Raw genomic sequence first — 27,733 nt, 5'->3', positions numbered from 1 at the left:
TTTCATTATTGTGATGTAATTGATTTTTCATTCAATTCAAATTGGCTTCAAATATTAATCCAATTTTATGTTAACATTGATAATATCAGCAATTAAGGTGATTAGTGTTGTTGTTAATCATCATGATTAAAAGTTGCATGTAAGTTTAGTAAATTGTTAATCATGATTGGATCAATCAACTGGTTTTTTTTTGGGTTAATTGATTAGATTCAAGATTAGACAATAAATAATTTAATGTTGGTCAACTAATTAAATTGAAACGGATATTGGAAACTTGCAATCAAGTTAATTGATTACCTTGTAATTAAAAACAATTGGTTAAATTGTTGTGGGAAAGTAACTTTGTAAACCTTGATTGTTTTGTTTTTTGATTGTTAATATCTCTGTTTACTAATTGTGATCAACAGATTATGATTAATGTAAACAGAAACAGCAATTAAAGGTCAATAATCTTACAGTTAATTGTTGATTAATTTTCTCATTGTAAAATTTTATTTTCTAATTTCTCTGATTGATTTCAGATTAATTGCTATCAGCTAATTAACAATCAATCAAAAATGATTGTTAAATGTTTTTCATTGTGCTTTATGAATCGTTGTACAATTTGACTGGACAACAATTTACATTTAATTGTATTAGTTAGTTGATTAGAAAAATATTACAAAATTAAATTTACACAAAAAAAAGGATTAGCAAAAATTATATTTATATAATTATGAATCTTGTTTTTTGATTGTTGTGGATTTGGTGTTGTTAATTGTTGACAATTAAACTTAACAGTGATGGGGAAACATTCATCTATTAGGCTAATCTCATTTAAGATAAATGGTTAATTGATTGGATCACTAATTGTTTGATAGAAAGACAATTAATCATTGGAAATTGGGGAAATTTGTATTGTTTGTTTTTCGATCAACTCGAAGAAGCAAAAAAAAAGTTGAGGAGATTTTGATTAACAATAAATAATTAATAGATTGTGATGGTCATGAGGAAGTGAGATGAAGATGGTCAATGTTTGATTATCGAATTGATGTTTATCTACAATGAACATGAATTAGATTAGTGACATTTTACTGTCATTATAATTTAGATTATTTTAGATATAAACAAAGAATTATAGTTAAGAGCTATGGTTTGCAGTGAATGACAAATTTCTGCGAAAATGATAAATTCGTAGCATTCGTTTAACCAATAGTCCAAACTCTTCGATATCAAGAGCGTAATCGTCAGTCTCCGAAGTCGATGTTACCTTGAATGCATTGTATTCGGGAAGATATACTCGAAGGTATTGAGAATCAACCTGTAAGTGGAAAAAGAGAGAGAGATGAGATTAGAACTTTTTTTCGAAAGATTTTTGTTCTGTTAATGAAGATCAAAGAGAGATTGAGATTAATTACCGTTGATGAGACGAAAATAATATCCAAATCAATTCCACCAAGAGCATAACCTTTTTCGTGAATCTCTTTAATCTGTTCAGCTAAAGAGCAACTAATTTCCAAGAGGAATCGAGCCTCAGTATTGGTCATTTCTCTAAGGAAATTGGTCAAACTCATGTAGCCATACGGGGATTTAAGAGGTCGCATAATTTTAGGCTGATTAACTGAATTGGCATTTTTTGAGGTCAATAAACGATTTGTTAATGAGTCACGTCTCTGATTGTTGAAAAGGGTCGGCCGGAAGTAGGCAAGTGTATAAACCAATGGGTTTGTAGCTGAATTAAGGGGAAGTATGAAAACCGCTGTCCATGAGTAAACGGTAGCGGGTAAACGGTGCCCGTTAATTGCCAATAAGCCCATTACAATGATTGGAAACCAGCAGAGGAAGTTAGATCCAACGATTAGAGCCATTTGTCGGCCAACCTGACGTTCACGAACTTGTCGAGATTTAACTTGACTTAATCGTCTTGATGATTCGAGGATAATTTTGTACATATATACATAACAGGAAACGATTAAAATGAAGGCAAGTAAATTAAGAATCACAAATACAGCAAATGAATACTCCCAGCCAGCGGCTTTTTGATTAGTTATATGAAGAGCCAGACAAACGCCTGATCGAGCATAGAACTGACCTTGAAAATAACGATTGACCAGTAAAGGTAAAATGCTAATGGCCAATGCTAAAATCCAGCTACCAATAATTAATCTATTAGGATAAAGATTAGACAATTAATATTAATTAGTATCGATTTTTCTGATCATCTTGGAAATGAATCAATTAATTTACTGATTGCTTCTTAATAGTAATCAATTAATCATGATTATCTTTGTGTCTTTTTTTGTCTCATCGGTCTGGTAATTGTGTATAAATGATGATTTACAATTCTGATTTACTGATTATTATAAATTTGGATTAATAAAGATAAGATTTTACTGAGATTGAGTATTATGTAGTTGATTAACTGGATAATGTTATCATTGAGTTTAATTGCTCTAGACCTAAATTGAGTTAATCTATTGAGGTTTAAGATGAAGCTGATTGTTGAAACATCATTAATTGTATGAATGTTTCATTGATTTCATTTCAAAAGTGGATTACTGCTAAATCATTTAAGTTAATTGTGTAGTTGGAATGTTGAATGAGCTGATATATAAAAAGCAGGAAATATAATCTCATTATGTAATAATTACTACAATTTAAAAAATGAGTTAAGATTAATGAAAATTGAGTCAATTCAGTTCAAATGATTAATCAAAGTCTCAATAATCAATGTGACATTTAAGTAATAAAATCATTTGTTTTTTGTTTCATCAATAATGTAATGAAAGGGTTAATCAAATTGATTAATTAGAAGTGAATCAATTCACAATTAAAGTACTTGATTGTATAATCCCTTCTATCATTTGGTTGATTGTTGTACACTCAAAATGAATGATTTAATAATAATCCCAGTGGTTAATGATTAGTTATTTTTTTCTTTCTTCAATTAATAAGCAATTTACTCACTTATAAGTGAATCGCAAGGTGAGTCGGTACTTTGAGAACGGGAAACAGATACAAATCAATCTGTCGATGGCAATGAAGACCAAAGTGAACACCGAGGCTTCACTTGAAACTGTTGACAAGAAGCCACAAAATTTACACAGGTAACTGGTCCTCCAAACGTCCGACACTTCAATGTAACGACCTCTGGAAAATTAGTTAATTAGTTGGGAAATTTAGATTATTTTTGATCAATTATTCCTTTTGATTTATACCTGTAATATACATCAACTGAAGCAATGATCAGCATGTAAATGCCCATTAGGACATCGGCACAACCAAGGGAGAGAATCAAAGTAGACGAAACTTTGTTCGAATAAGCTCGAGATCGAATTCGCCAAATTACAACTGAAAGATTACATATAAGAGCGACTGACCCTAAAATCCAAAGGAAATATCGTTGAATCGGCGATGACATTAGATCTTCACAATCGGAAATTTCGTCAGGTAAAGGTAAACATCGTTCGAATGGGATATTAAATGGTTTGTCCGCTACAAGGCAACAAAATTTAAATGAATTTGTGTAAAGGTAACGAAGTGATTCAAGTCCATTGAAAACATCCTTCTTAAATGATCTGATATCGTTTCCTTGAAGGTCAAGAATTGTTACCGATGTTAGTCCGGTGAAACAACCAGATTCAACGACTTCTAACCGATTTGAACGAAGTTCAAGATTCTGCAAATTTGTAAGGCCCATGAAAACATTGGCACGAAGAGTTCGTACCAACGAACCAGTTATGTTGAGTATTTTCAGTTCAGATAAGCCAATAAATGCTCTCGGTTCGATTTCGGATAGATTAGTATTACCGTCCAGAAGAAGTGAATTAAGTCGAACTAATCCAGCAAAAGAAGCAGATTCGATTATCTTGATTTGGTTGTACCTTAAATCGAGAAGGAGAAGATCTTTAAGATCAACAAACTGTCGACGGCGTAAAATTTGAATCTCGTTGGATTGAAGAATCAGTTCGATAAGATGAACATACGGACTGAAATCTATTTGAAATGAGTCCATTCCCGGGCCAAGAAAGTTACCGGTCAAGTCTAATTTCCGAACCTCGGAGCTTAGATTACGCGGTAAAGTGGTGAAATTGGACATTGTACAATTAGTGTAAAGGCCAATGCACGAACACAAAGATGGACAAGTTAAATTGCAAAACCATTCGTCATCGCCTCCTGGACAATGTCGGATACCATCACAAAGTTGATGTAAAAGTATACACGAAGGATGATTGATACACTTGTATTGGCCTGGACAAACAAATGTACCGCACCGAGTTTCATCTTCCCCACCGATACAGTCCCGTTTTCCGTCACAAATATATCTCGGTGGAATACAATAAGAGTTTGGACATTTAACATAATCCTTTGAACAATTAAACTTTTCACAGTCTCGAAGATGAGTAACATCTCGACATCCAACCTGATAACCGAACTGATCAAATTCGTAGATACACTTGAATTTAGGGTCAATTCGTTGACCTGAGGCACAATTTAAATCACCAGAGAATCGTTGATAAGAGTGATAAAAGGATGTTGATGAAAGAGGTTGAAGAGCGGTTGATGATGATGATGATGATAATGCTGGAATTGAAAGTGCTGAACGATTGGACATCATGTAACATGATGACTCTTGTTCATCTTCGTGAAATTTACCTGGACAATCACGATGATGATCACAAACAGCGTAAAGAGGAATACAAGTACCATAGTAACATTGGAAAGTACTTGAGGGACAATATCCACTTGAAGTGCAAATCGATGGATTCTCATCTGATCCATCTTTACAATCGGCAAGTAGGTCACATCTTTGGGCTATTGGGATACACTGACCAGAAGCACATTTAAATTCAGACTTAGATTTACAGGTTCGTATGTAACAATTTTTCTCATCTGAACCATCACCACAATCGTCAACAAAATCACATGTTAACGCAATTGAAATACACCTTCGGTTATTACAACGAAACTGGAAAGGTAAACATCGTTGATTTGATCCGCCGACGGAAGGACATTCGTCCAACTCATCGGTACCATCACGACAAGTTGCTGATCCATCGCAAAGTTGAAGTATCGAAATAACCTCAAGATTGGCACAGACGAAATACTTTTCCTTTACGGCCAGTGAACGAATCACCTTTTCCTCGGGAACGATAACATCATCATACAAGGCTTCTCGTGTCGGTGGAATATTAAATGAGGCCACTGATGCGTCCATTTTACATATATAACTATCGACAACATCTTCGAAATGTTTAGACGATAAATTGAGGAATGAATTTTTCCCCAATGAACAGGGAACATCGTGCCAACCATCAGTCGAATGGATCGAGGAAAATTTAATTATGGTACAATCTTCATAAGCTCCACCATCGGGCTGAGGAGCGGTAATCAGATCACTAACACCTTGGAAACCAAAGCCTTTCGCCCAATCGGTATAAGACATTGGATTGTTATCCGACCAACGATAAACACCCTCCTTGGAAACATCGATCAGTCCAATATAAAAGGATTGATGAGGTGTAGCGTTCCAAATGGAGGTCAGAAAGTGATGGACAACCCTCATTTCCTTGCCATCAAGAATGGACACCAAATGACCATCACGACCTTTACCAGCATCGGAACATTTCTCCTCCGCTTTGTACCATTGAAGTGGCGATTCCTGCTCCTTGTAGGCACGATAACAATGACCTTTATAAAATTCCCATAAATGTGGACAGGCCGCTGTTGGAGCGGTCAAATGAGGAATCAATTCAGGGTCAAGGGTAAACTTGGCAATGTTAATAGTAAAATTGAAACCTCTCCCGGCACCTTTAATGTCCGTATTGAAATCAATTCTTAATCGATTCCAAGGTGAGACAACATAATGTCCAGGTAACAGGGAATTACAGAATCGACCGATCAGCCGGTTAAATTTGGAATCAAAGAACGAAACATGATCAAAGAGACACGTCTTCTTATCCCCTGCATCAGGAGTCTCTGAACCCGGAACGTCAAAATCGTTTATCGTCAGATTAATATAATAACCTTCATCAGCTCGAATCTCCCATCGGCATCGATAATTATTCGGATAATGAGATGGATAATTAATCGAAATTATATCATTACAATTACCTGTACATCGATCAATTAACGTACAGGAATCAGTGTGTCCTCCACAAACTGTACAATTTGGTTTACCTTTTTGTTTTGAACGAAAAAAAAACAAAAACAAAATCAGCTGATCAGTGAATTAGCATTAAAACAAACCAAATTGTAATACTTACCATTTACTTGATTAACTAGAACAATTAAAACAATAACAGTGATTAAAATAAAGCCAAAAAATAAACTATCATCATAATAACAAATTGGATTGATAAATTTTCGTCGTTGATGTTTATGACATTTAATTGCATTGATTGTTGGTTCAAGTGAATTGATTAACATGATTAGTTTTGTTTTTGCGTTTTTCGTTGTTAATTTTAACAATTTAACAAATTAAATCAATAGATTAAACAATTAAGAAGAGGAGGAGGGAAAAAATTAAATCTGATTAAACTTTTAATCACAGTAATTAATCACTGATAATCAGTAAGGGTAAGATTATTAAGGTTGATTGTAGGTCACAAAAATACAAACAATTAGTTGATGAATGATGAACCGTCAATGGAAAACCAAAACAATTAAGTTGATTAACATGAGAGAGAGAGAAATAAATGGGAAAAGGATTGATTATTTAATTATGCTGGTAATTAATTGCTGATTTGGATTATGATGAGAGAGAAACATTAACAACAATCATTGAAGGGTCAGTTTGGTGTTGATACATTTAACTAATGGTCAATGGGAAAATGTGGTTTGATTGTTTGATGTTAATTGTTGTTGATTTGCGACATGAGAATAACAAATAAACAGTAAGAGTGTTGATAATGTGAAAGTTGATAAAAAAAAAACAAAGATGATTAAAGTAAACAATTAAAATACACAAATAGTAGAATTACTTGTAATCATAATCTTAATCAAAAATATGACTCTTAATTAACTATCAGCTGAGTCTAAATCATTATCTTAATTGTAAGATGAGAGGAAGACTAAAAAATAGCTTCTTGATTTACTCATTTACTTGGTGAGTAAATTGTAAAGATCATCAAGTAAATAGAGTCTTAATTAGATTACTTAATTATCACAATTTACTTAACACAATTAGAAACACAAAGTTTTTCTATTCATTTGAAACACACACAATTAAAAAGGAAACTAATTAAATCTTTGATTGTGATTTGTAATTCTGATGATGTTTTTTCATATTGAAAGTGATTAGATGGTTAATTGTTAAGGTTTTTAATTTGCTGTTAATTGTGATTAAGCTTTTTGATTTGTTTCTTTTTGGTGGTTTGATTTAATTAATTATCATTCTTCACAATTAACTCTCAATCGAGAGAGAGGAAAACAAAATGATTAATAACAAACCAAGAATAACAAACAATTAATTAATTGGAATCAAATTCTCAACAGGTTAATAAAGATTATGATCTTAATTGTAAAACCTCAAGAGGTGAATGATTAGATCTGAAAATTATAATCAATCTTCCTGTTGCTAAATCATCACATTAATTGTTGGTAGTTAAAATAAATTGTTCATTTTTGATGGTCTGAACTTTAAATTCATTGTATAGATTTGATTGTTTGTCTGTGGATTAACAACAATTAATCTTAATCACTGAATAAAAGGATTAGCTTAACATGTTAATCTTTTAATCTTTACAATTGATTTGATCGATTCAATTAACCAACTTGACGATTAATTGAGATGATCAACTAATTGGAGAAAGAAAAAAGTTTTTCTTTTTCTTTTATTAGTTAATTGTTAAACTAATAGAGATTATTAATAATTAACTTACCGTTCATCAGATTGGAACATGATAGTTAATCGTTTTCTTAATTTACAATTAAAGTAAATAGTAAACCAATTTGTTAATCATTTGAAGGGTAAAAGATTTTTTCAAATTTTGATTGATCACAATTTGAATGGTTAATTTAATTTCTCGTTGTTGATTGTTGTCCTTTTCACTATTTCCTATCATGTTGATTGTAACACTCATAATTTAACCTTTAATTTGATATGAAGGACAATCAAAGGTGAACAATATCAGCCAATAATAATAATAGCAACAATTAACATGAACAATTAAACATTAAAAGTTTAGAGTGTAAAGTTAAATTGTTAACCCATAACCATCACTTGTTAATATTTAACAATTTAATTTTGTTGATTGGTTGAAAGGTTTGAGAGATTCAGTGATGATGGTAAATCAATGTGAACAATTTAAATTGGATTAAAACTGGAAAATTCTAAATGAATTAAGCTTGATTGTAATTAGTTAACTAAGAGAGAAAGATAAATATTATTTTCACTGTTAATTGATATTCTCATCACTGGGAGATGGGAAATTGTAATGTAGTAGGAAGATTATGATTCTTGGTAGATTGATGATTCTAATTATGATGAGTTGATAATCATCAGGGTGAGAGAGAAAGAGAGACAGTCTCTTGATTACTCAATCTAAGCTTTTAAAAAACGACACAATTACAATCAATCAGAGAGAGAGAGAGAGAGAGAGAAGATGAAGAAAAGGATTTCTTTTGTAATTCAAGGTTTTCGGCAATCGTAGTGTAATAAATGCCATTCATTGAGAGATAATAATCTCCATTGGATTGAAATTTTCTCGAGTATCGAGTAACAATTATCGCTTATGAAATGGTGCTAATTGTTTGCCTTCGAGGCGAAAGTAACCAAAACATTTAGAACAGAATAGATTAGGATTTACTTTGTCTCGAACTTGATTTCGATCGTTGGACTTTTGGGCTTTCTATTTATGAATAGATTCATTTGGTCGATATGATTTGATTTCTACAAATTTCCATTAACTGTTCCAGTGAATCAAGTGATTAATCATAATCATTTGTTGATGTTGATAATGAAAAAGTTTTAAATTTATCAACAGAATAAGAAATTACCATTGAAATAATCGTCTTACTGATCGTCATCATTATCGTCAGAATAATCTTTGGATATCATTAGTTTCAATAGAGTGAGTATATGTTTTCTTTAATGTCTGTTGAATAACGGTAAATATTTTAGATTAATAAGAAGACATCATAATGGAAACAATTAAGAAAATGAATTTAATGAATGGAAACCAAAGAAATGAGGTAATTAACCAATGATTAAAGAAGACATTTAAAACCAAAAGGGAAGAGATTAATCTTGAGAAAAAGTAAACACGAGGAGAAAAATAATCAAGTAATCATGTTCATTAATTAACCAATTGTGTCATAAAAAAGTAAATAATAACAATTAAAGTAACAACCAACAATTAACACTAATCGACAGGTAAGTAACGGAACCAATAGATGGCACTGGTGACGAGTTAATTTTCTTAATTGTTAATTTTGGTGATTTATTTTTATTACTCAATTTTTGTTGAATACTAATTAAAATTAAGGAAGTAATTGATTGTCAGTGCTTTATTAGGGATTTAATAACCAACAATTAACTCTAATCATATGAAAAGATTTTACTGTTTTACGTTTTTTAAGTTTAAAAAGACATTTTATTCAATTGATTTGGTTTAGTTGATTAGTTAATAAAAGACAATTAATATTGATGAAAATTTCATCTTATTCAATTGTAATTATCAATATTATCACTTGGGTGAGATATGAATTGATTCAGTTTTACGACAAAATGTTCACAATTTAGTTAATTGTTAGTCTTGTTATTCCTTTCATTTACCGTTTCGATTAATTTAATTGTTTCAAGTTGGAAAAAAACAGAAAATCAAATGAAAAATGAAACAGTGATTAAGAAAACAGTTAATTTCGATTAAACTGATTTAGAATTAAATTAAATTTCAATTCTACTGATTTATTAACTTTCGTTTCGTTCAATTCGTTTGGTTTGATTGCGAAAAACTTTTCTTTTTGGTTTAATTTTAATGTCGAAAAAAATTCCAACAATTAATAGATTAATTGTTGAGATTATGTTAATTAATTCAATAAATTTTCTATCAATCATTAGTTAATTGTGATTCCATTGACAAAGAATATTAATAAATTGTATTAATTATGATTGAAATGTTGAAATTCGATTGAATCGATTTTCGAATAATCGATTTAAATCTTTCTTTTTGCTTTGTTATGATTTTTTGGTCTCTTTTATTTATTGTTGATGTTTGGTGATAATCAGTTAATATTTTGTATTATATTTTTTGATTAGTTGATTTAATTAACCATTAATCTTTTTTAATTGTTTTCTGTTTCCTTATTAACAATTGTTGAAACTCTCTGTGTCTCTGGTTTTAATTGTTGTGAATTTAAAATAAACATAATGTCCTCTGGTGAAGATTTAACAGCCAACTTACGAAATTATCAATTATTATCATTTTTTAATCTTCCATTTTTAGGATGGTCAATTAAAATACGAACTCATTTTAATCCTGAGATTCCAATTTGGTTATTGGGTATTAGGTATCAAAGTATTTCTGGTTCTAATGTTTCTAGAAATGAGATACTGGAAAATTTTAGACAAGATTTCTCAAGTAGAATCTGGTTAACGTATCGTCGGGATTTTAAAAGATTACCTGGTTCAATGTTCACCTCGGACAGAGGTTGGGGCTGCATGTTGAGAAGTGGACAGATGATGTTGGCCCAAGCCTTTTTGAACCACTATTTGGGCCGTGAATGGAGGTGGAATCGAACCCAATCAGATAAAAGTGGGATGATCCATCGGATGATAATCAAATGGTTTGCTGATGAATTAACAGCCGATTGCCCATTCTCTGTACATCAACTGATCAGAATAGGAGCTTCTGTTGGTAAAAAACCCGGAGATTGGTTTGGACCTTCAAGTATCGCTCATCTATTAAAGTAAGTTAATCTTTTCCTCAATGATTAAACAGAAAAAACCAAAAGATTTGAATCATTTGTTATCCAAATTCCAAACACCATAATCATAATAATATTTACTATCAATACTAAGCATTTTATATGCTCCAACAAGCTGAACTTATCATACAATTGTAACTGATAAGTCTCTCTTTTTTTTGTCGATAACTGTTACAATCGGTGCTTTAAAGGCAATTTATCATCCAAATTACTGAACATTGTTGACATAATCTAATCTCATCTAATCCCTTTCTCTCTCTCTTAAAATTTCTGTAGGAAAGCTTTAGCTGTCGCTGCTCCATCGAACCCGATTCTCAGTGATATCTGCATTTACATAGCAAATGATTGTACAATTTACATTGAAGATGTAATCAAACAATGTACTACACCTACATTAAGTTATAAAAAATCTGACAGTATTACCCGTGATTATGGTCGATCTTTGGTAAACAATCGTTCAACTCGATTCTCATTAGATTATGGTCGTACCCTTGATCCCCGTGAACATGGTTACTTTCCAGTTGAACATGGTGACTCTGAGAGAGATAATTTAAAAGCTCGTCGTCATTCAGCTAAACCCATTTTCTATGGTAAAGCAATGTCAACAATCAATTTAGTTGATACGGTAAACAGTGTAACAAACAGTCCAACCTTGGGTAATCATCCGCAAATGGATTTTGTAAACAATTCATCGGCATCTTCAACCACCACACCAAACTCATCATATTCAACATCTCACAATAATCATCTTCCTCATCATTCACAGTATCTTCCCTCTTCCCAACGTTCTCAACGTCCAACAAGCCTTTCAGCTGTTGAATCGACACGAGAAAAATGGAAAAGTGTCATTATCATTGTTCCCGTTCGACTTGGTACTGAAACATTTAATTCAATGTACGATTCGTGTGTTAAATCACTTTTTCGTCTTAAAAGTTGTCTTGGTATCATTGGTGGTCGACCTCGTCATTCATTATATTTCATCGGTAGCACCGAAGATAAGTTAATCTACCTTGATCCACATAATGATCAGAAGGCAATCGATCCAAGTAAAAATGATTTTCCACTCAATTCATATCATTGTGATTTCCCTCGTAAATTATCACTTGAACGAATGGATCCAAGTTGTGCTGTTGGATTCTATTGTCGAACTCACCAAGAATTTAACGATCTGATGAACACTTTAAAAGAAATTGTCATTCCAAGAGATCATAATTACACTTCTTATCCAATGTTCAACATATCACCAGGATCTGCATCTGATCAAAGATTTGACTACGATAGTTCAATGGAACAAACAGTTCGAATCAAACATCGATATTTAGATGCCTTCGGCGAAGTAACATCAGAATTTGATGCCGACGAATTTGTCATGATCTGATTAACATCGAATTGAGAAGCGCAAAAAAAACCAAAGAAAAAGAATTCGAATATATATATTTATTAATATAATATTATATTTATCTCTTTCCTTACTTGACGATCTCAAATAATCTTAATTATAATAATCATCACCCGTATTAATTACTCATGGTCAAGGAGAGATAAACAAAATGGAATCTAAAAATATAATTTAATTGATTATGGCTCTAAGTTAATTACTCTTATTACATATACATATGATTATGCAAAAAAAAATATGATCTGTACAAATTTAAGCAAATCAATCAACTGAATATCCGTTTGATTGTCACAAAATTGTAAATACAAATTTGATGCTAAAAAGTTACTGATTATGCTGACTGAATAAATTTTTGCTTCTATGCTCAACTTTTTCCTCGGTCAAGTAATCAAATTAAAATGAATATCATTTGCATCAGTTTTCAATGATTCACAATCAAATAAATTGATACTTTTTGAATGTCAATTAATACGCTATCACAAGTGTAAGGTTACTACTCGTTGACTTCCGAGTAACAATTAGGGTGTAAATTGTCAACTATTAAGTTCCTAGTGAAATTAACTTGATATGTTTTCCTCTCCCAACTTCAAAATTCATTACAATTGTTTAAAAATGAGATAAATTTACTTTCTGGAAACTTAACTGGACGATGGTCAGTTACATGATAACTGGGATGCAATTAATAGTTACATTTGAAACGATTCTGCTACAATATTGTTTGTTGGATATTAGATTACAGGATCAATTTGAATGAGCAAGTTTTCGATTTCGTTAAATTGAATTTCTGTTTAAATCGTTGAGTTTAAATCGTAACGATAAGTTGGTGAAAATTCCAAGTTTAAAATTGGCGGTAAAATGTTTTGTTCGATTGAAAAGCTCCGCCTTCTTTAAACACCTTTTTGGATTCAATTTAAGTTCACTTTCTGTTGTTGTTGTTATGCTTTAGATTGTAACTTGTGCTTATATTTTGTTCACAATTCGTAATATTTTGATTAAATATAATCTCTCTGCGCCAATTAGGTCAAAATGGCATCTAAATCATTTGCTTCCGAAAGAAGATTAAGACCAATTTATGGTTAGTTTACTTGTAATTTAACTAATTACTTGTAGAATCATGTTCTTTCCACTGATCACATTTTTTTCTCTATCTCTATCTCTCTCTCTCTCTTTCTTTCTCTTTTTCTTTTGATTCTATTAGATTGTTTAGACAATGGAAATGCTAAAAAGGCTCTTCAAGAAGCTGAAAAACTATTGAAAAAGCAAAAAGAATTACTCTGTGCCAAAGTTTTGAAAGGATTGGCACTTATTCGCCTTGGTCAACCTGATGCGGCCATGGAGCTTTTGCAAGAATTTCAAGAAGAAGTGCCAACTGATGATTGTACCCTTCAAGCTATGGCTATTTGCTATAGAGAATTGAATCGCGGTGAGAAAACAGTTTATATTAACTACTGTGTTTAATTCATATTCTAATTGGGGTAACTTTTTTCTCTCTTTTCTTTGATAGCTGATCTCATTGCTCAAACATACGAAAATGCTTGGAAAAAGGAGCCTAATAACGAAGATATCATGCTCTTATTATTCGCGGCATATGTTCGTATCGGAGATTTCAAGAAACAACAACAAGTGGCTTTAAATCTCTATAAATTGAGACCGAAAAATTTCTACTACTTTTTGGCCATAATGAGTGTCTATATGCAGGTAAAGTTTCAAACAAATCCTTGTTGGAAGTTGTCGTTCTTATTATCATGATTACATTTTTATTCATCGTTCCAGGCTATAACTCATGAGGATCCTGCCCTTGCAAAGAAAATGTTATTTCCGTTAGCCCAAAAAATGTGTCAAAAATTCATAGATGAGGACAAAATCGAATCAGAACAAGAAGTTGAATTATACTTGATGATTTTGGAGAAACAGGAAAAATACGAAGACATTTTAGTCGTTACTGATGGCCCTCTTGCAAGATTATTGCCTAATTATTTAGACTTTTTGAGAAGACGAAAAGCATATCTTTATATACAAACATGCCGATATCAGGAGGCCTTTGAAACTTTCCGATCCATGATAGAGAATAATGTTGATCAACTTGAATATTATCAACAATTAATTGATGTGGCTTTCAAACTTGACCAATCAACAGTTAATCATCATAAATTTACAAATGATCAAATGGCCAAAAATGAAGAAAGTCCGATAATTTGTAAAGTGATTGAAACTATTTCCAAGTATTTATTCAGCAAAACAGATTCTAGCTTTAAAATGATCAAGCAAACAGGCTCAAAATCGTCTCCTAGTACTGTTAAAGCACACAAATTTCGAGCTCCGTTTATCGCTAGAATTGAACTTTACGAAACTCTCAAAGCAAAAAGTGATTCTCACCCATCTTACACTCGCCTTCTATCAATCATCTCGGAAGATCCAGTTACACTTTACACACAATATTTTTCTCTTTTTGGTCACAAAAATGCCTCGTTTTTCGACTTTTCTTATCTTTTTACAAAATTCAAGAAACCAAAGGCTGAAATTCGCTCTGTAAGTATTTTCTAAATTCTATTCTAAATCTATTTACTATATAGTATTTTAATATCCTGTTTATCTTATCCACAGATTATCGAGGCAATCGATAAGATGAATGGCCCATTGATTGAAAAAAAGCCAAACACTCTTGATGAAATGTATCGTTTATTGTGTTTAATTAAGTTAAACTATTATTCTGGTAATTATGGTTTACTGGATGATATTGGTAAACAAAATATCATATCAAAGTTAATTGATTTACATGATGATTGTATCCATTTTGGAGCTGATCTATTGCCAAGTGATTTTCAGCCAGCTGATCCTTTTATACTGGTTATTTCATATCTTTTAATGAACCAATCGGTAGTTCAAGATAACTCAAAGCTACTTAATCTATTAATTATTTTGGAAAGATCTCTACAAAAAAGTCCATCCAATTATAACAGTAAAGTAGCTTTGATTAAACTTTACAATGCTATCGGTGCTTGTGGCTGTGCTAATCATTGGTTTGAATCAATGGACATCAAACATTTACAAATTGATACTCTTGGTTACCTAATTTCTGACTCATTACTTTTAAATAGTCATTATTCTGTTGCCTGTTCCAAGATATCTCATGCTTCAAGGTTTTATTGTTCTAATTACAAAGATGTAAGTGTTAATTTGTTTATTTATCCTTTCTACTTCCTCTTTCCTATTTCATTTCAATTTCCATTATTGAATTTTGAATAATGTTTTTCTTTGTTTTCTCTTTTTCTTTACACAGAACTATGATTATCTTGTATCATTTTATAAAATAGGAAGTTTCACCAAGATTGAAGAGATAATGAAACTGAAAGAGAAGTTGAATATCTCCATCAATTATTCATCCATAGAGCTTGACAAATTGCTTATGGCTCTTGTCCTGGTAACCAAAAGGTAAGATTTTATTTTTACTATTCTTTGGAAATTTGAAAATATTAATTGTCAACTTTGAGGAAATTTTTTCATTCAATTTCTACTTTCATGTGACTCGAAATTAATTTTGAACATTTTTTTTATCTACTTTTCTTATTAGTCCTGATGTTACAGCTCATGCAATCAATACAATCGACGTTGATCTGGATAAGATTGAGACTGATTTTGATAAGTTTATAGACAATAGGGATTTCACCATTTTCAGAGTTTTGGATAACGAAACTTGGGAAGAGACTCAAAAAAATGAGTCCCAATGGTTTGATGATCAAAAGAAATGGATTAAATTGCGACATTTGTTACTCAAAACGTTCATCATTGGACATTGTAATTTGTATAAAGAAGGAGACAAAGATAATACTACCAAATCACTTTCAACTAATTCAATTGGTGCTAAATTGGATGGCAATAGTTTCACTAATTTTACGGAAAATTTAGAAAAACTTGAACTTTATTATCATTCATTGAAAAATGAACCAACCCATTTAAACTCGGTAATTTATTATTTTTCCAAATCACATCATGTTAACAAACTTTAAAACTTATAATTAACTTTTATTTTTTATTCTTCACCATTTAGTTTCCCTTACAAGGTCCACAGCCTTCTAGGATCAACTATTATCTTCAACGAGATCACGTTGGTATATTATTAGCAATCTTTAATCAACTACGAACTGTTTATGAGTCAAGCTACGAAACAGGAGTATCTTGGAACGATTCTTGGTTACTCGATCTACAAACCATGATAAATGAAAGTATCGTTTCCTTGAAAGTGGCAAGAACTTTCCACGATATGGGTAAAGTTTTCATCGATCTTTCGTTCATCGTTGAAACGATTTGTTTTGCTGTTATTTTATTGGGATTCATCAATTTATCTCTAACAAAAGATGTTCAAGAATCAAAAAAGACTAAAAAGAAGCGAAATCCAGAAGTTTTAACTAAATTAACTCAACTAGTTGAAAGTTATAACAAAACTTTGGATGAATTAAGTGTGTGCATGAAATTTTTGCTCTCATCTTTGGATGAACTGGACATTGGTCATATTATCAATTCGCCTGTCGATTTGAACATGTTCAAAAGTGAAGGAAAATTTTTCCAACAACCTGAGGTAATTAATTAATTTCTTTTCATGTTTTTGATGCTTTTCTAATTGATTTTTTATCATCTTTCCATTTAACAGATTTACAGAACAACTTACGAGGAAATAACTGCGAAAATAGACCAAAGTTACCAGAAAACATCCAAACAACTCAACTCAACCGTTGCAATGAAATTAAAATATCTCAATCTTATTAAATTATGACCTTAATTTAGATACGAATTAACTTAAGATCCATAAAAAAAAATCGGTCGATAAAACAACTTATCCACACACACGTTGGTGAATCTTAAAGGAAACCAAACTTGATGAAAGAAGCTTATAAATCACCAATGGCTGATTTTCAGGAATACTTGTAGAAACAAAAATTAGTCACAATTAGTCAATTGTAATTTTTGAAACGAAGCAATTTCTAACTTTCAATTGATTTTGGAAAACAAACTGTATCTGTATCTATTGAAAGATCAAATACAAAATTATCAGATACAAAGTATCTTTTCTTTTCTCTTTTTTCAACTGATCTAATGTTCAACTTCAACATTAATTGTTCTCTCCCGAATTTTAATTGTAATCAAATTTGATAGCTCATTTTTCTAAATCTGTTATTTTGATTAAATTGTGACTAAAATCAATTGATCTTTTCCTTTTTCTTCTCCTCATTTAATTCACATTCTACAATCAAAGGTTTGTTTACATTCACTTTTTCTCACATGTTGATCACCTGTTTTTCTTTCAGTGTTTTCGTTTGAAAGTTGATTACATTTAATTTCTAATCATAACCTAAGACCATTTGATTAGGTTTAACTATTGATCTCTATAAGTGTGAATAGTTAATTTAACGATAATCATTTTATCTTTTTAGATTTAAATCTAGTAAATGTCTTCAACAAAATCCAAACAATATTGGCTCGTGCGATTACCCGATGATGTGGATGGTAAAGATTTGGACAAAATGAAAATAAAATTGAAATTTGGTTCATCAACTCATTCGGAAAATGAATCGATAAAAATAAAAACATCGACAAACGATCAAGAAACTTCAGGATTAATTGTCACAGAGAAAGAAGGAGACAAATTGATTGTAGCGAAACCTTTTGCTGGTGAAATAACATGTGAATGTAAATCAGTTTGGTCATAATATTCAAAGAAAATTAAAGAAAATTAAAGAAATTTATCTTCGTTACCACAAGGAACACAGTTAATGATTTGTAATTGTTAATGTATTCGATGATTTTATTAATGAAATGGAATTGAAAAACGACAATCAAATATTATGCAAATTATGTTTCAAACAATCGACCATCAATATTTCGGACAATCAGTAATTATTCTAAATCAATCGGTAATTGATGATTAACACATCAATCGATTTTATCAACACTGTGCCTTGAGCTGTTGGAATAATCAAACAAAGATATCAAAACTCAATATTTTAATAGTTTCAATTTATTATTCAGTTGATGAAAATAAAAAATTACTTTGATAAAACAGTGTTTCTTAAAGAGACAATCAGTAATTATTCTGAATGATTCAGACTGAACCAATCGGTAAATTGATGGATGCAATTGTGATCATCTTTTCGGAAGATTCAGTTTTAGAAATAATTTGCCAATCATCAGCATCGGAAAGATAGGAATAAATGGTTTTGGTTTGCTTGTTACAAATTAAAACTGAATTGTTATGATTAATCAGCTCGATATGATCAAGAGAATCGCTTCCGATGAAACTTTTCAGAAACGAATAGTCAAGACCTTTAAAAACATTTTTTCTCGGAAAATGTAAGATGAAAAATCGTTTCGCCAAAAGGTACAAAACTTTCTCACTTTTATCGATGACCAACAATGAGCGGGTTTCAGTCGGCTCTTGTAACTTACAAGAAGAAACTTTCCGGTAATCAAGAGACGGAAGAAAATAAATTGCAGAATCAGAATCATAATAAAGGAAGATAGCGTATCCATTATGTTGCTTAAAGGAAAGATCTTTTTTACCAACGCAAATCCCCTTTAAACTATCGTCCAGATGAATAGCATCCAAACTTGGTACACTTGAATTCGCAGGTCCATTCCTAGTGTCTGTCCTATCAGTACTATCGATGTGAAAATGATTGGATAAAGAGAAAGTATTAAGATTATATTATTGCTGAGAATCAGTAAATACTCACGGATTAGCAGGAATATCATGAATGATATATTTGTGAGCTTGACCATAATACGAATTGTCATCACCAAACATTTTAAGATATTTGAATTTTTTGTGTTCCAATCAACTCGAATACCTTTTCTTCCTGAATCATAGATTATATCGAAAATGTGATCAATCTCGATCAAAGAAGAAGAAATTGATTCATCTCGATCAAATTGATCGTATTTAACCCAAAGGTTTAACTTTGATAAACGTTGGATCTCAATTGTATTTTCATCCAATTCATAGATTGCGATCAATGATTTATAAGAATGTCGAGTACTTTTACAATCTGATCCACATAGTTTTGGGTGACAGGCATGAAAAGAAAGTGCATTCAACTGCAAAGCATAAATGTTGGATCCACAATTTTTGAGCTTTAGAGCGACATTTTCCATCTCACTTTCTTTCAAATGACAAAAATTGACGAGCTTAATGAGTTGAAGAAGATATTGATTTCGATCTTTTTCATTGAATTTAATCCATCGATCAATAGCTTCAACTACTTGATACTCATAAGAAACAACTAAATTCAGCTTCAATATGCGTTCTAATAGAGAAACAGAAAATTTAAGAAATGCTCTTGTGTGAGAAATTTGGAGGAAAAATTTTCAATGAACGAATTTCCCTTTCTTGAAGTGAGTAATTCTGAGGAATTATGTTTCTCATAAAAGTCCAAATATTCTTCAGTTAGTTTGAGTCTGAAATTTGATTGATAGAAATCATAATATTTCTGTTTAAGTTCATCCATTCCAAGGTAATCAGCGGTTTCCAACATCGCTAAAGCACTTTCCATGGAAATTGATAGACGGTTGTTGAGAATAAACTCTATAATATTATCGAATGAGTTTTCATCGAGATCAAGTTCTATTTCGATCAAATCCAAATTAGGATCTGAAAATAGTTTCACAAAATAAGGAATCGAGGATAACTTTTGTTTAGAAAGTTTATAAGATTTTTTTCGGTTCACAATTGTCACTTCCGTATCTAGCAATGTCCATTGTTCTTCATCCATCTTGAACCACTTTGGTTATCACTAAAAACTAAACTATTAATAACAATTTTCAGAAAAGATTTTTGCTTTTATACGAAAATTTGAAAAGGAAATGGTGACCACTAGGTTTTCTTTAAAAACTGAGGTCCAATCATTTCTTCACAATTTCTTGGGTTTGGCTTGAGTAAAGTGATCGGTCACTTCACTTCCGTTAAAGAATCGAGCAGTAAAGACAAAGCAAGAAAAGAAAAAAGTAAGAGAAACTTTTCCATAACGAATAATTGATTTTTATACATCTTGTATTCTAAGTGTCTCATTCACTGGTTTTTGGATTATTTTCTTTAAGTCTAATCTCTTGATAATTATCAAGAGTATTATCGGCAGCCAAACTTTGGCCTGCAAGGCAATTTGTATATCTGAAGACCAGTCATACACTTCAAATGAATTCGAGCCATTCTGCCCTTGAGATTTGATTTGATTAACACATCAATCGATTTTATCAACACTGTGCCTTGAGCTGTTGGATTAATCAAACAAAGATATCAAAACTCAATATTTTAATAGTTTCAATTTATTATTCAGTTGATGTAAATAAACAAATTATTTTGATAAGACAGTGTTTCTTAAAGAGGCAATCAGTAATTATTCTGAATCAATTGGTAAATTGATGGATGCAATTGTTATCATCTTTTCAGAAGATTCAATTTTAGACAATAATTTCCAATAGTCTGCGTCTTTCACATAAGAATAAATGGTTTTCGTTAGCTTGTTACAAATTAGAACTGAATTATTGTGACAAACCATCTCGATATGATCAAGAGAATCGCTTCCAATGAAACTTTTCAGGAACGAGTAATCAAGTTTTTTACTATTACTAGACTCTCTCAGTAAATGTAAACTGAAATCTTGTTTGGTCAAAAAGTACAAAACTTTTTCTGGATTCGATTTCCGTCCTAGTAGAGTAATATCTAAGCCGATATTTCCAGATTCAAAATTTGGGTGAAACATGAACGAGTTTCAGGTGGTCCTTGGTTACAAGAATACAGGTACCGATAATCGAGATACGGAAAATAATAATACGGTTTACTGCAAGGAATACGAGTATCCATACTATTATAGTTTGGGGGATATACACAGGGTCGGGCAGGTTTATTTAGCCGACTTTGAAATTGCATAAACCTGCTCGTACTTATATATTGACTATAATAATCAAGTCCACGAGGCTGTTCGTCGCGAATCGTGTCCCCATCGAAAATTCCTCCTAAGTGATCTTCAAGGAAAATAGATTCCACACGTTGCAAGTTCACTGAGGGAGCTTCATGCCTGAGTTCCATTCTCGAATTTTTGATAATCGAGCAATAACTGTTGGTTTAAAAAAAGGTTGAGAGTATTTATTAATAGATCAAATTGTTAAGCCTCAGTAAATACTCACGGACGAGTAGGAATATCATGAGTGATATATTTGTGTGCTTGATCATAATAAGAATTTTCATCACCAAACATTTTAAGATATTTGAATTTCTTTCCAATCAAATCTACTCGAATACCTTTTCTTCCAGAATCGAAGATAATATCGATGATATGATCAGCCTCAATTAAAGAAGAAGAAATTGTTTCATCTCGAGTGAACTGACCATATTTTATCCATAAGTTTGATTTGAATAAACGTCGAATTTCAATTTTATTTTCATCCAATTCATAGATTGCGATCAGTGATTTATAAGAATGTCGAGTACTTTTACAATCGAGTTGGCAGCATTCTGGATGGCAAGCATGGGAAGAATGTATTCTCGGAGAGGACTGAATATCGATACCAGAACTTTTGAGCTTTGCAGTAACATTTTCCATCTCTTTGTCTTTAAGATGACAAAAATTGACGAGCTCAATGAGCTTCGATAGATATTGTTTTCGATCTTCTTCATTGAATTTAATCCATCGATCAATAGCTTCAACTATTTGATATTCATAAGAAACAACTAACTTTAGTTTCAATATGCGTTCTAATAGAGAAACGGAAAATTTTAGAAATGCTCTTGTGTTGGAAATTGGAAGAAAATATTTTCCAATGAAAGAATTGAGCTTTTCTTCATCAAACATTCTGGGCAAATTATGTTTCTCATAAAAGACTAAATAGTCTTCCAATATTCCGATATTAAAATTTGATCGATAGAAATCATAATATTTCTGTTTAATTTCGTCCATTCCAAGATAATTAACAAGTTCCATCATTGATAGTGCACTTTCCATGGAAATTGATAGATGGCCGTTTAGAATAAAATCAACAATATTATCAAATGAGCTTTCATCAAGATCAAGTTCTATTTTGGTTGTGTCACAATTAGAATCGGAAAATAATTTCATGAAGTAAGGAATCGATGATAACTTTTGTTTTGGAATTTGATAAGATTTTTTTCGATTCACAATTGTCACATTAGTATCAAGAAATGTCCATTGTTCTTCCTCCATCTTGACCCACACTTTAATTAAAACTTGACAGAAAAGAATTGAGCAATAAAACCAAAACAGAAGAAAATGGTGATCACTAGATTTCCTTTAAATGCCCAAGTTCTAAGGATCTTCACATTGCTGTTGATCGATCCGAGTTAATAGATCGATCACTTCTGTGAAAGAATCGATCATTACGGACAAAGAAAAAAACAGAGATATGAGGAATGAATCAACTCTCTTAAAGTCTCTTTCGCTCTTTTCTTTCTAAAGTTGATTGATTGGGTGATGATCGATCAATACCCAATTCGATGATCGATTAAGACTAATTTATTATAATAATTCTGGTTTACTTGTTCTCGACCATTTTCTGGGTTATTGTTTCTGTTTTTTGGTTAATAAGAATGGAACTTTTTCCTCATGAGTTTCAATTCACATTGTTTAATGCAATCAGCAGGTTCATCGAATACTACAGATTTGTATTAATAGTAAAGATTTGGTTATTTAAAAAATGCCGTAATGAACATTTTATTGAGAATTATTAATATAAAACTATGTACATATAAATGAATCAATTGGTCCATAAAGAATCAAAGTGTATTCATATTCTTCGATTATCTCTCTTAATATTTCAATTTCATCTTTTTCACTTAATTCAATCTCTTTGATTGGAATCAATTTACTTCGTTTGACTATCGATGTTAAATATCGTAATTGTATCTTTTCCTCTTTTGTCGATTCTAAATTCTCTTCGTTTTCTTTGATCGTAGCTTTTAATTTCTCTATTTGTGAGTTGATCTCCATCTCGAAATCTTTTTTCATTCCAAGTCCAATCTCGTTAATTTGTTTGGTGAATTTTCCATCGGCACTAAAGCTAAAAGGAGTTCGTCTATTGGGTCGAAAATTGTCCAACAAAGTGCCAAGAGTTTCGACAACATAACAAAACTCATTAGCGGATTGATTAACTAGATAATTGCCAAGATACTTTTCTTGAGGATCGAGATTAAAATCAGTTCGCATAAGTTGTAAAGTCTTTAATGATCTTTTCATCATTTCCATGCCACTTTTCATGATCATCATTTGCCCACGATTAGTGACTTTACGATTGAATCCATTGATCATCTCGTCTAAATTATTCTCGATATACTTCATAACAGGATAGCGTTTGACGGGATGATTACGATTAAATATTTTCTGTAATTCCACAAATTTATATGGCTTTTTTGGTTTGTAACGGAAAAGTCGATATTCTAATGCATCTCGATCATTTGATATTTTGACCTTGGCCAAACATAAACGATCAGCCAAGTCAAAGGAAATCGATTTTAGTTCATTATCATCCAAATCTGACTCGAACAATGCTTTAAAGACATAAATCATATCAACGAAGTCATCACATACTTTTCGAGGTTTTCTGTCTTGAAATTTGTTCCAAGTTAATGAATTGAGATAATCAAGATATTTAACGAGATGTATCAAAACAATTAGAAGATGTTGATGAGAATTTACATTCAATTCATTGTAAATTTCATCGTCTCTTATGAATCCTTTAGGAACATCGACAGAGGGTTTCGGAAGTACCTTATCGGTGAGATAATAAGCATTGTTGACAATTCTCGATGAAGATTTTTGAGTACGATGAAAATTCGTTGTGATATTTTTCATTCCTAAAATGATCCAATCTGATTCCAATTCAGATTTAATCATTGACAATTTCTTCATTTGTTTGATGTAAACATTGAATCTCCTTAATGCTGCAAGTCTACAGACTTTACTCGTTTCATTAACTGTCTTTTTCTCAATCCAATCTTTTTTAATTTTCTCCATGTAACCGATAACATCATCAAAAGAATCAACTCCTTTCTCGTTAATTACGATGAATATTTCATCACTCTCGTTGATCCAATCGATTGTTTTTAAAGCAACAATCAATTCAAACGTTTCTTTGATTATTAATCGAGTTCCATTTACGATATCTCGTAATTTCTTTGCTTTTTGCTTTGGTTTATTCTCCATTTCTTCGGCAACCGATGACATTTCATCATTCAGAAGATTAAGTTTATCACAATAGATTTTGATCAGGGTTAATTGTCCTTCATTAATATCTTTTGATTGTTTGATAAATTGTAATTCACTTTTAGCAAGTTTAAGTAATGATTCCACTTGGTTTTGAGAATCAGGATTTGAATTGTTTTCCAAAGATTTCAACAGTTTGTCAATTATCGATGAGAAATCATAAGGAGATTTGTGACCAGAATCCAAAGCGTTCATTGAGATTGCACTTGGTTGCACCGATCGCTTAATGAAAGATATAATCATCTCTATGAATGTATAAAATTCAAAACCTAAAACACTTAATCTAAAGAATTTTGAATTGAGCATTAGATAGTTTGGACGTTGAAGCATAGATTCATGAAGATCTGATGCTTCTTCCGAATACTTTCGCAAAACAGATAATGAAGATAAAGTTTTGTCCACAATTGTAACTTTTCCTTTGATAACATCAATTTCCCTTGTAATAGAAGTTAAATCTCCATCAAAAGCCAAATGATCCAAAGATATTGTTAATTCGTTACTTTTATCCAACAGTTTATCACGATAAAATTCAATATTTTTGATTACAGTCTGAAGTAGTATAAGAAGATTTGGATAATCATTCACTTTTGAAAGTGATTCAGGTATTTGCAATAAACAATCCATTGGCTTCTAATCAAATTGAATCGATTATCAAGAAAAAAAAAAATGATAGAGATCAAAATCCAATAAGTTATTTCATCAATAACTCACCCAGGCTCAAATTACTCTTTAAGCGATCAATTTGGATTAGAAAAGCACAAGTACGAAAATGATGAAAATAATTGAAACAATAAACCAAAAAGTAAGGAGTATTTCTAGTCTTTGCAATTAACTAATCAATGATAAGTTATCATTGATAACTTTCCATTGAATTGAATCATTCAACTTGAATGAAGCTGATTATCAGCTGCTGATATTCAAAATGTAAACAAACAAAATGATAACTTTTTGAGATTGGAAGTTAACGCGGTAGATTTGAACTTTTAGTTAGATTAGATTTGAAATTTAATATTTAAAAAAAACAAGTAAGAAATTACTTAATTGGTCCATAAAGAATCAAAGTGTATTCATACTCTTCAATTATCTCTCTTAATATTTCAATTTCGTCTTTTTCACTCAATTCGATCTCTTTGATTGGAATCAATTTACTTCGTTTGACTATCGATGTTAAATATCGTAATTGTATCTTTTCCTCTTTTGTCGATTCTAAATTCTCTTCGTTTTCTTTGATCGAAGCTTTTAATTTCTCTATTTGTGAGTTAATCTCCATCTCGAAATCTTTTTTCATTCCAAGTCCAATCTCGTTAATTTGTTTGGTGAATTTTCCATCGGCACTAAAGCTAAAAGGAGTTCGTCTATTGGGTCGAAAATTGTCCAACAAAGTGCCAAGAGTTTCGACAACATAGCAAAACTCATTCGCAGATTGATTAACCAGATAATCACCAAGATACTGTCCCTCGTTCCAATAAGCTTCAGATCGCATAAGTTGTAAAGTTCTTAATGATCTTTTCATCATTTCCATGCCACTTTTCATGATCATCATTTGCCCACGATTAGTGACTTTACGATTGAATCCATTGATCATCTCGTCTAAATTATTCTCGATATAATTCATTACATGGTAGCGTTTATTGTGATGATTACGATTTAATATTTTTTGTAATTCAACAAATTTATGAGGTTTTCTTGGTTTGTAACGGAAAAGTCGATATTCTAATGCATCTCGATCATTTGATATTTTGATCTTAGCCAGACATAAACGATCAGCCAAGTCGGAAGATATTGATTGTAATTCTTTATCCTCCAAATCAGAATCTACTGCGGCTTTAATAACATCGATCATCTCAACGAAATCGTCACAAACTTTTCTGGGTTTTCTGTCTTGGAAGGTGCTCCAAGTTGAACCATTAAGATAATGAAGATATTTAATAAGATGAACTAAAACAATAAGAAGATGCTGATTAGGATTTGAGTTCAATTCTTCATAGATGATATCATCTCTGATGAATCCAATAGGAACATCAACTGATGGTGCAGGTAACAGTTTATAAGTTAAATAATAAGCGCTGTTTGAAATTTTTGATGACGATTTGCGGATTTGATAAAATTTCGATGTGATATTTTTGATTCCTAAAAGTATCCATTTTGACCCGAGTTCTGATTTCATTGATGATAATTTCTTCATTTGTTTAATGTAAATATTGTATCTTCTCAAAGTCGCAAGTCTACAAACTTTGTCTGTTTCATTGACCGTTTTATACTCAATCCAGTTCTTTTTACTCGCTTCCATGTAATCGATAACATCACCAAAAGAATCAACTCCTTTCTCGTTAATTGTTACAAATATTTCGTCACTTTCGTTAATCCATTCGACTGTTTTGAGAGCAACGATTAATTCAAAAGTTTCTTTGATAATTAATCGAGTTCCATTTACGATATCTCGTAATTTCTTTGCTTTTTGCTTTGGTTTATTTTCTGTTTCCTTGTCAACCGATGATAATTCAGCGTTCAGAAGATTAAGTTTATCATAATAGATTTTGATTAGGGTTAATTGTCCTTCATTCATATCTTTTGATTGTTTGATGAATTGTAATTCACTCTGGACGAGTTTAAGTAATGAGGACACTTGGGTTTGAGAATCAGGGTTAGAATTTTTTTCCAAAGATTTCAATAGTTTATCAATAATCGAGGAGAAATCGTGAGGAGATTTGTAACCAGAATCCAATAGATCCAATTGGGTTTCACAAAATTTTAGAAATCGCTCAATAAAAGATAACAATATGTTGATAAAGTCAGTAAAACTAATCGAAAAGACATGTAATCTAAAAAGTTCCGAATTAATCATCTGATAGTTCGGACATTGGACTAGCAGATCAAAAAGTCCAGAAGCTTCTTCGATATACTTTTGTAGCACATTCAACGAATTCAAAGCCTCATCAATTATTTCAATCTTTTTCATGGAAACATCAACCTTCCTTTGGACAACAATTAGATCCTTAGAATTGAGCTGATCCAATGATTTTTTAATTACTTCACTTTCCATCAGCAATTTATCACGATAACATTCAGCATCGTTGATAACTTGAAACAATCCAGGAAGATTTGAATAACTGGTCCAAGCAAAAAATGTCGTCGGTACCTTAAATGGATTATCCATTGGGCA

At 31.4% G+C, this 27,733-nt stretch overlaps 5 protein-coding genes across 6 annotated transcripts; 2 read left to right on the top strand and 3 right to left on the bottom strand.

Moving 5' to 3' along the window:
* Window positions 1–469: 469 nt before the first annotated feature.
* Window positions 470–8,472, bottom strand: LOC128388306 (G-protein coupled receptor GRL101-like). Of its 2 annotated transcripts, XM_053347697.1 has the most exons (6): window positions 7,863–8,472; window positions 6,246–6,542; window positions 3,198–6,159; window positions 2,947–3,129; window positions 1,398–2,145; window positions 470–1,300 (listed from the first exon to the last, which is right to left on the bottom strand). In XM_053347697.1, the coding sequence occupies exons 2-6, from the start codon at window positions 6,406–6,408 to the stop codon at window positions 1,121–1,123; spliced, it is 4,236 nt and encodes a 1,411-aa protein (XP_053203672.1). In that variant the 5' UTR covers window positions 6,409–6,542; window positions 7,863–8,472; the 3' UTR covers window positions 470–1,120. The 2 variants fall into 2 exon arrangements, with proteins under 2 accessions (XP_053203672.1, XP_053203674.1); XM_053347699.1 differs by lacking the exons at window positions 470–1,300; window positions 7,863–8,472 and having other exon boundaries at window positions 1,766–1,902; window positions 2,072–2,145; window positions 6,246–7,825.
* A 1,708-nt stretch (window positions 8,473–10,180) lies between these two features.
* LOC128387917 (cysteine protease ATG4D-like) lies at window positions 10,181–12,675 on the top strand. Its single transcript, XM_053347210.1, has 2 exons — window positions 10,181–10,890; window positions 11,185–12,675. The coding sequence occupies exons 1-2, from the start codon at window positions 10,352–10,354 to the stop codon at window positions 12,284–12,286; spliced, it is 1,641 nt and encodes a 546-aa protein (XP_053203185.1). The 5' UTR covers window positions 10,181–10,351; the 3' UTR covers window positions 12,287–12,675.
* Window positions 12,676–13,222: 547 nt separating this feature from the next.
* LOC128387908 (N-alpha-acetyltransferase 25, NatB auxiliary subunit-like) lies at window positions 13,223–17,506 on the top strand. The gene is made up of 9 exons (XM_053347198.1): window positions 13,223–13,382; window positions 13,506–13,730; window positions 13,812–14,005; window positions 14,081–14,836; window positions 14,912–15,472; window positions 15,588–15,739; window positions 15,879–16,269; window positions 16,356–16,883; window positions 16,956–17,506. The coding sequence occupies exons 1-9, from the start codon at window positions 13,334–13,336 to the stop codon at window positions 17,076–17,078; spliced, it is 2,979 nt and encodes a 992-aa protein (XP_053203173.1). The 5' UTR covers window positions 13,223–13,333; the 3' UTR covers window positions 17,079–17,506.
* Window positions 17,507–17,808: 302 nt separating this feature from the next.
* On the bottom strand, window positions 17,809–22,611 carry LOC128387970 (uncharacterized). The gene is given in 5 exon segments (XM_053347298.1): window positions 17,809–18,960; window positions 19,036–19,668; window positions 19,671–20,085; window positions 21,024–21,411; window positions 21,482–22,611. Coding segments are annotated over 5 exon segments (2,553 nt in total). The 5' UTR covers window positions 22,516–22,611; the 3' UTR covers window positions 17,809–18,877.
* Window positions 22,612–23,004: 393 nt separating this feature from the next.
* LOC128387946 (uncharacterized) lies at window positions 23,005–25,428 on the bottom strand. Its single transcript, XM_053347262.1, has 2 exons — window positions 25,282–25,428; window positions 23,005–25,200 (listed from the first exon to the last, which is right to left on the bottom strand). The coding sequence occupies exon 2, from the start codon at window positions 25,192–25,194 to the stop codon at window positions 23,047–23,049; it is 2,148 nt and encodes a 715-aa protein (XP_053203237.1). The 5' UTR covers window positions 25,195–25,200; window positions 25,282–25,428; the 3' UTR covers window positions 23,005–23,046.
* Between the last annotated feature and the right edge of the window lie 2,305 nt (window positions 25,429–27,733).

This window comes from Panonychus citri, unplaced genomic scaffold, assembly GCF_014898815.1.
Source record: "Panonychus citri isolate SS breed McGregor unplaced genomic scaffold, ASM1489881v1 Contig00003, whole genome shotgun sequence".
Classification (NCBI taxonomy): domain Eukaryota; kingdom Metazoa; phylum Arthropoda; class Arachnida; order Trombidiformes; family Tetranychidae; genus Panonychus; species Panonychus citri.
Note: the sequence above shows the minus strand (reverse complement) of the source record. Positions and strands in the feature narration are given on the sequence as shown.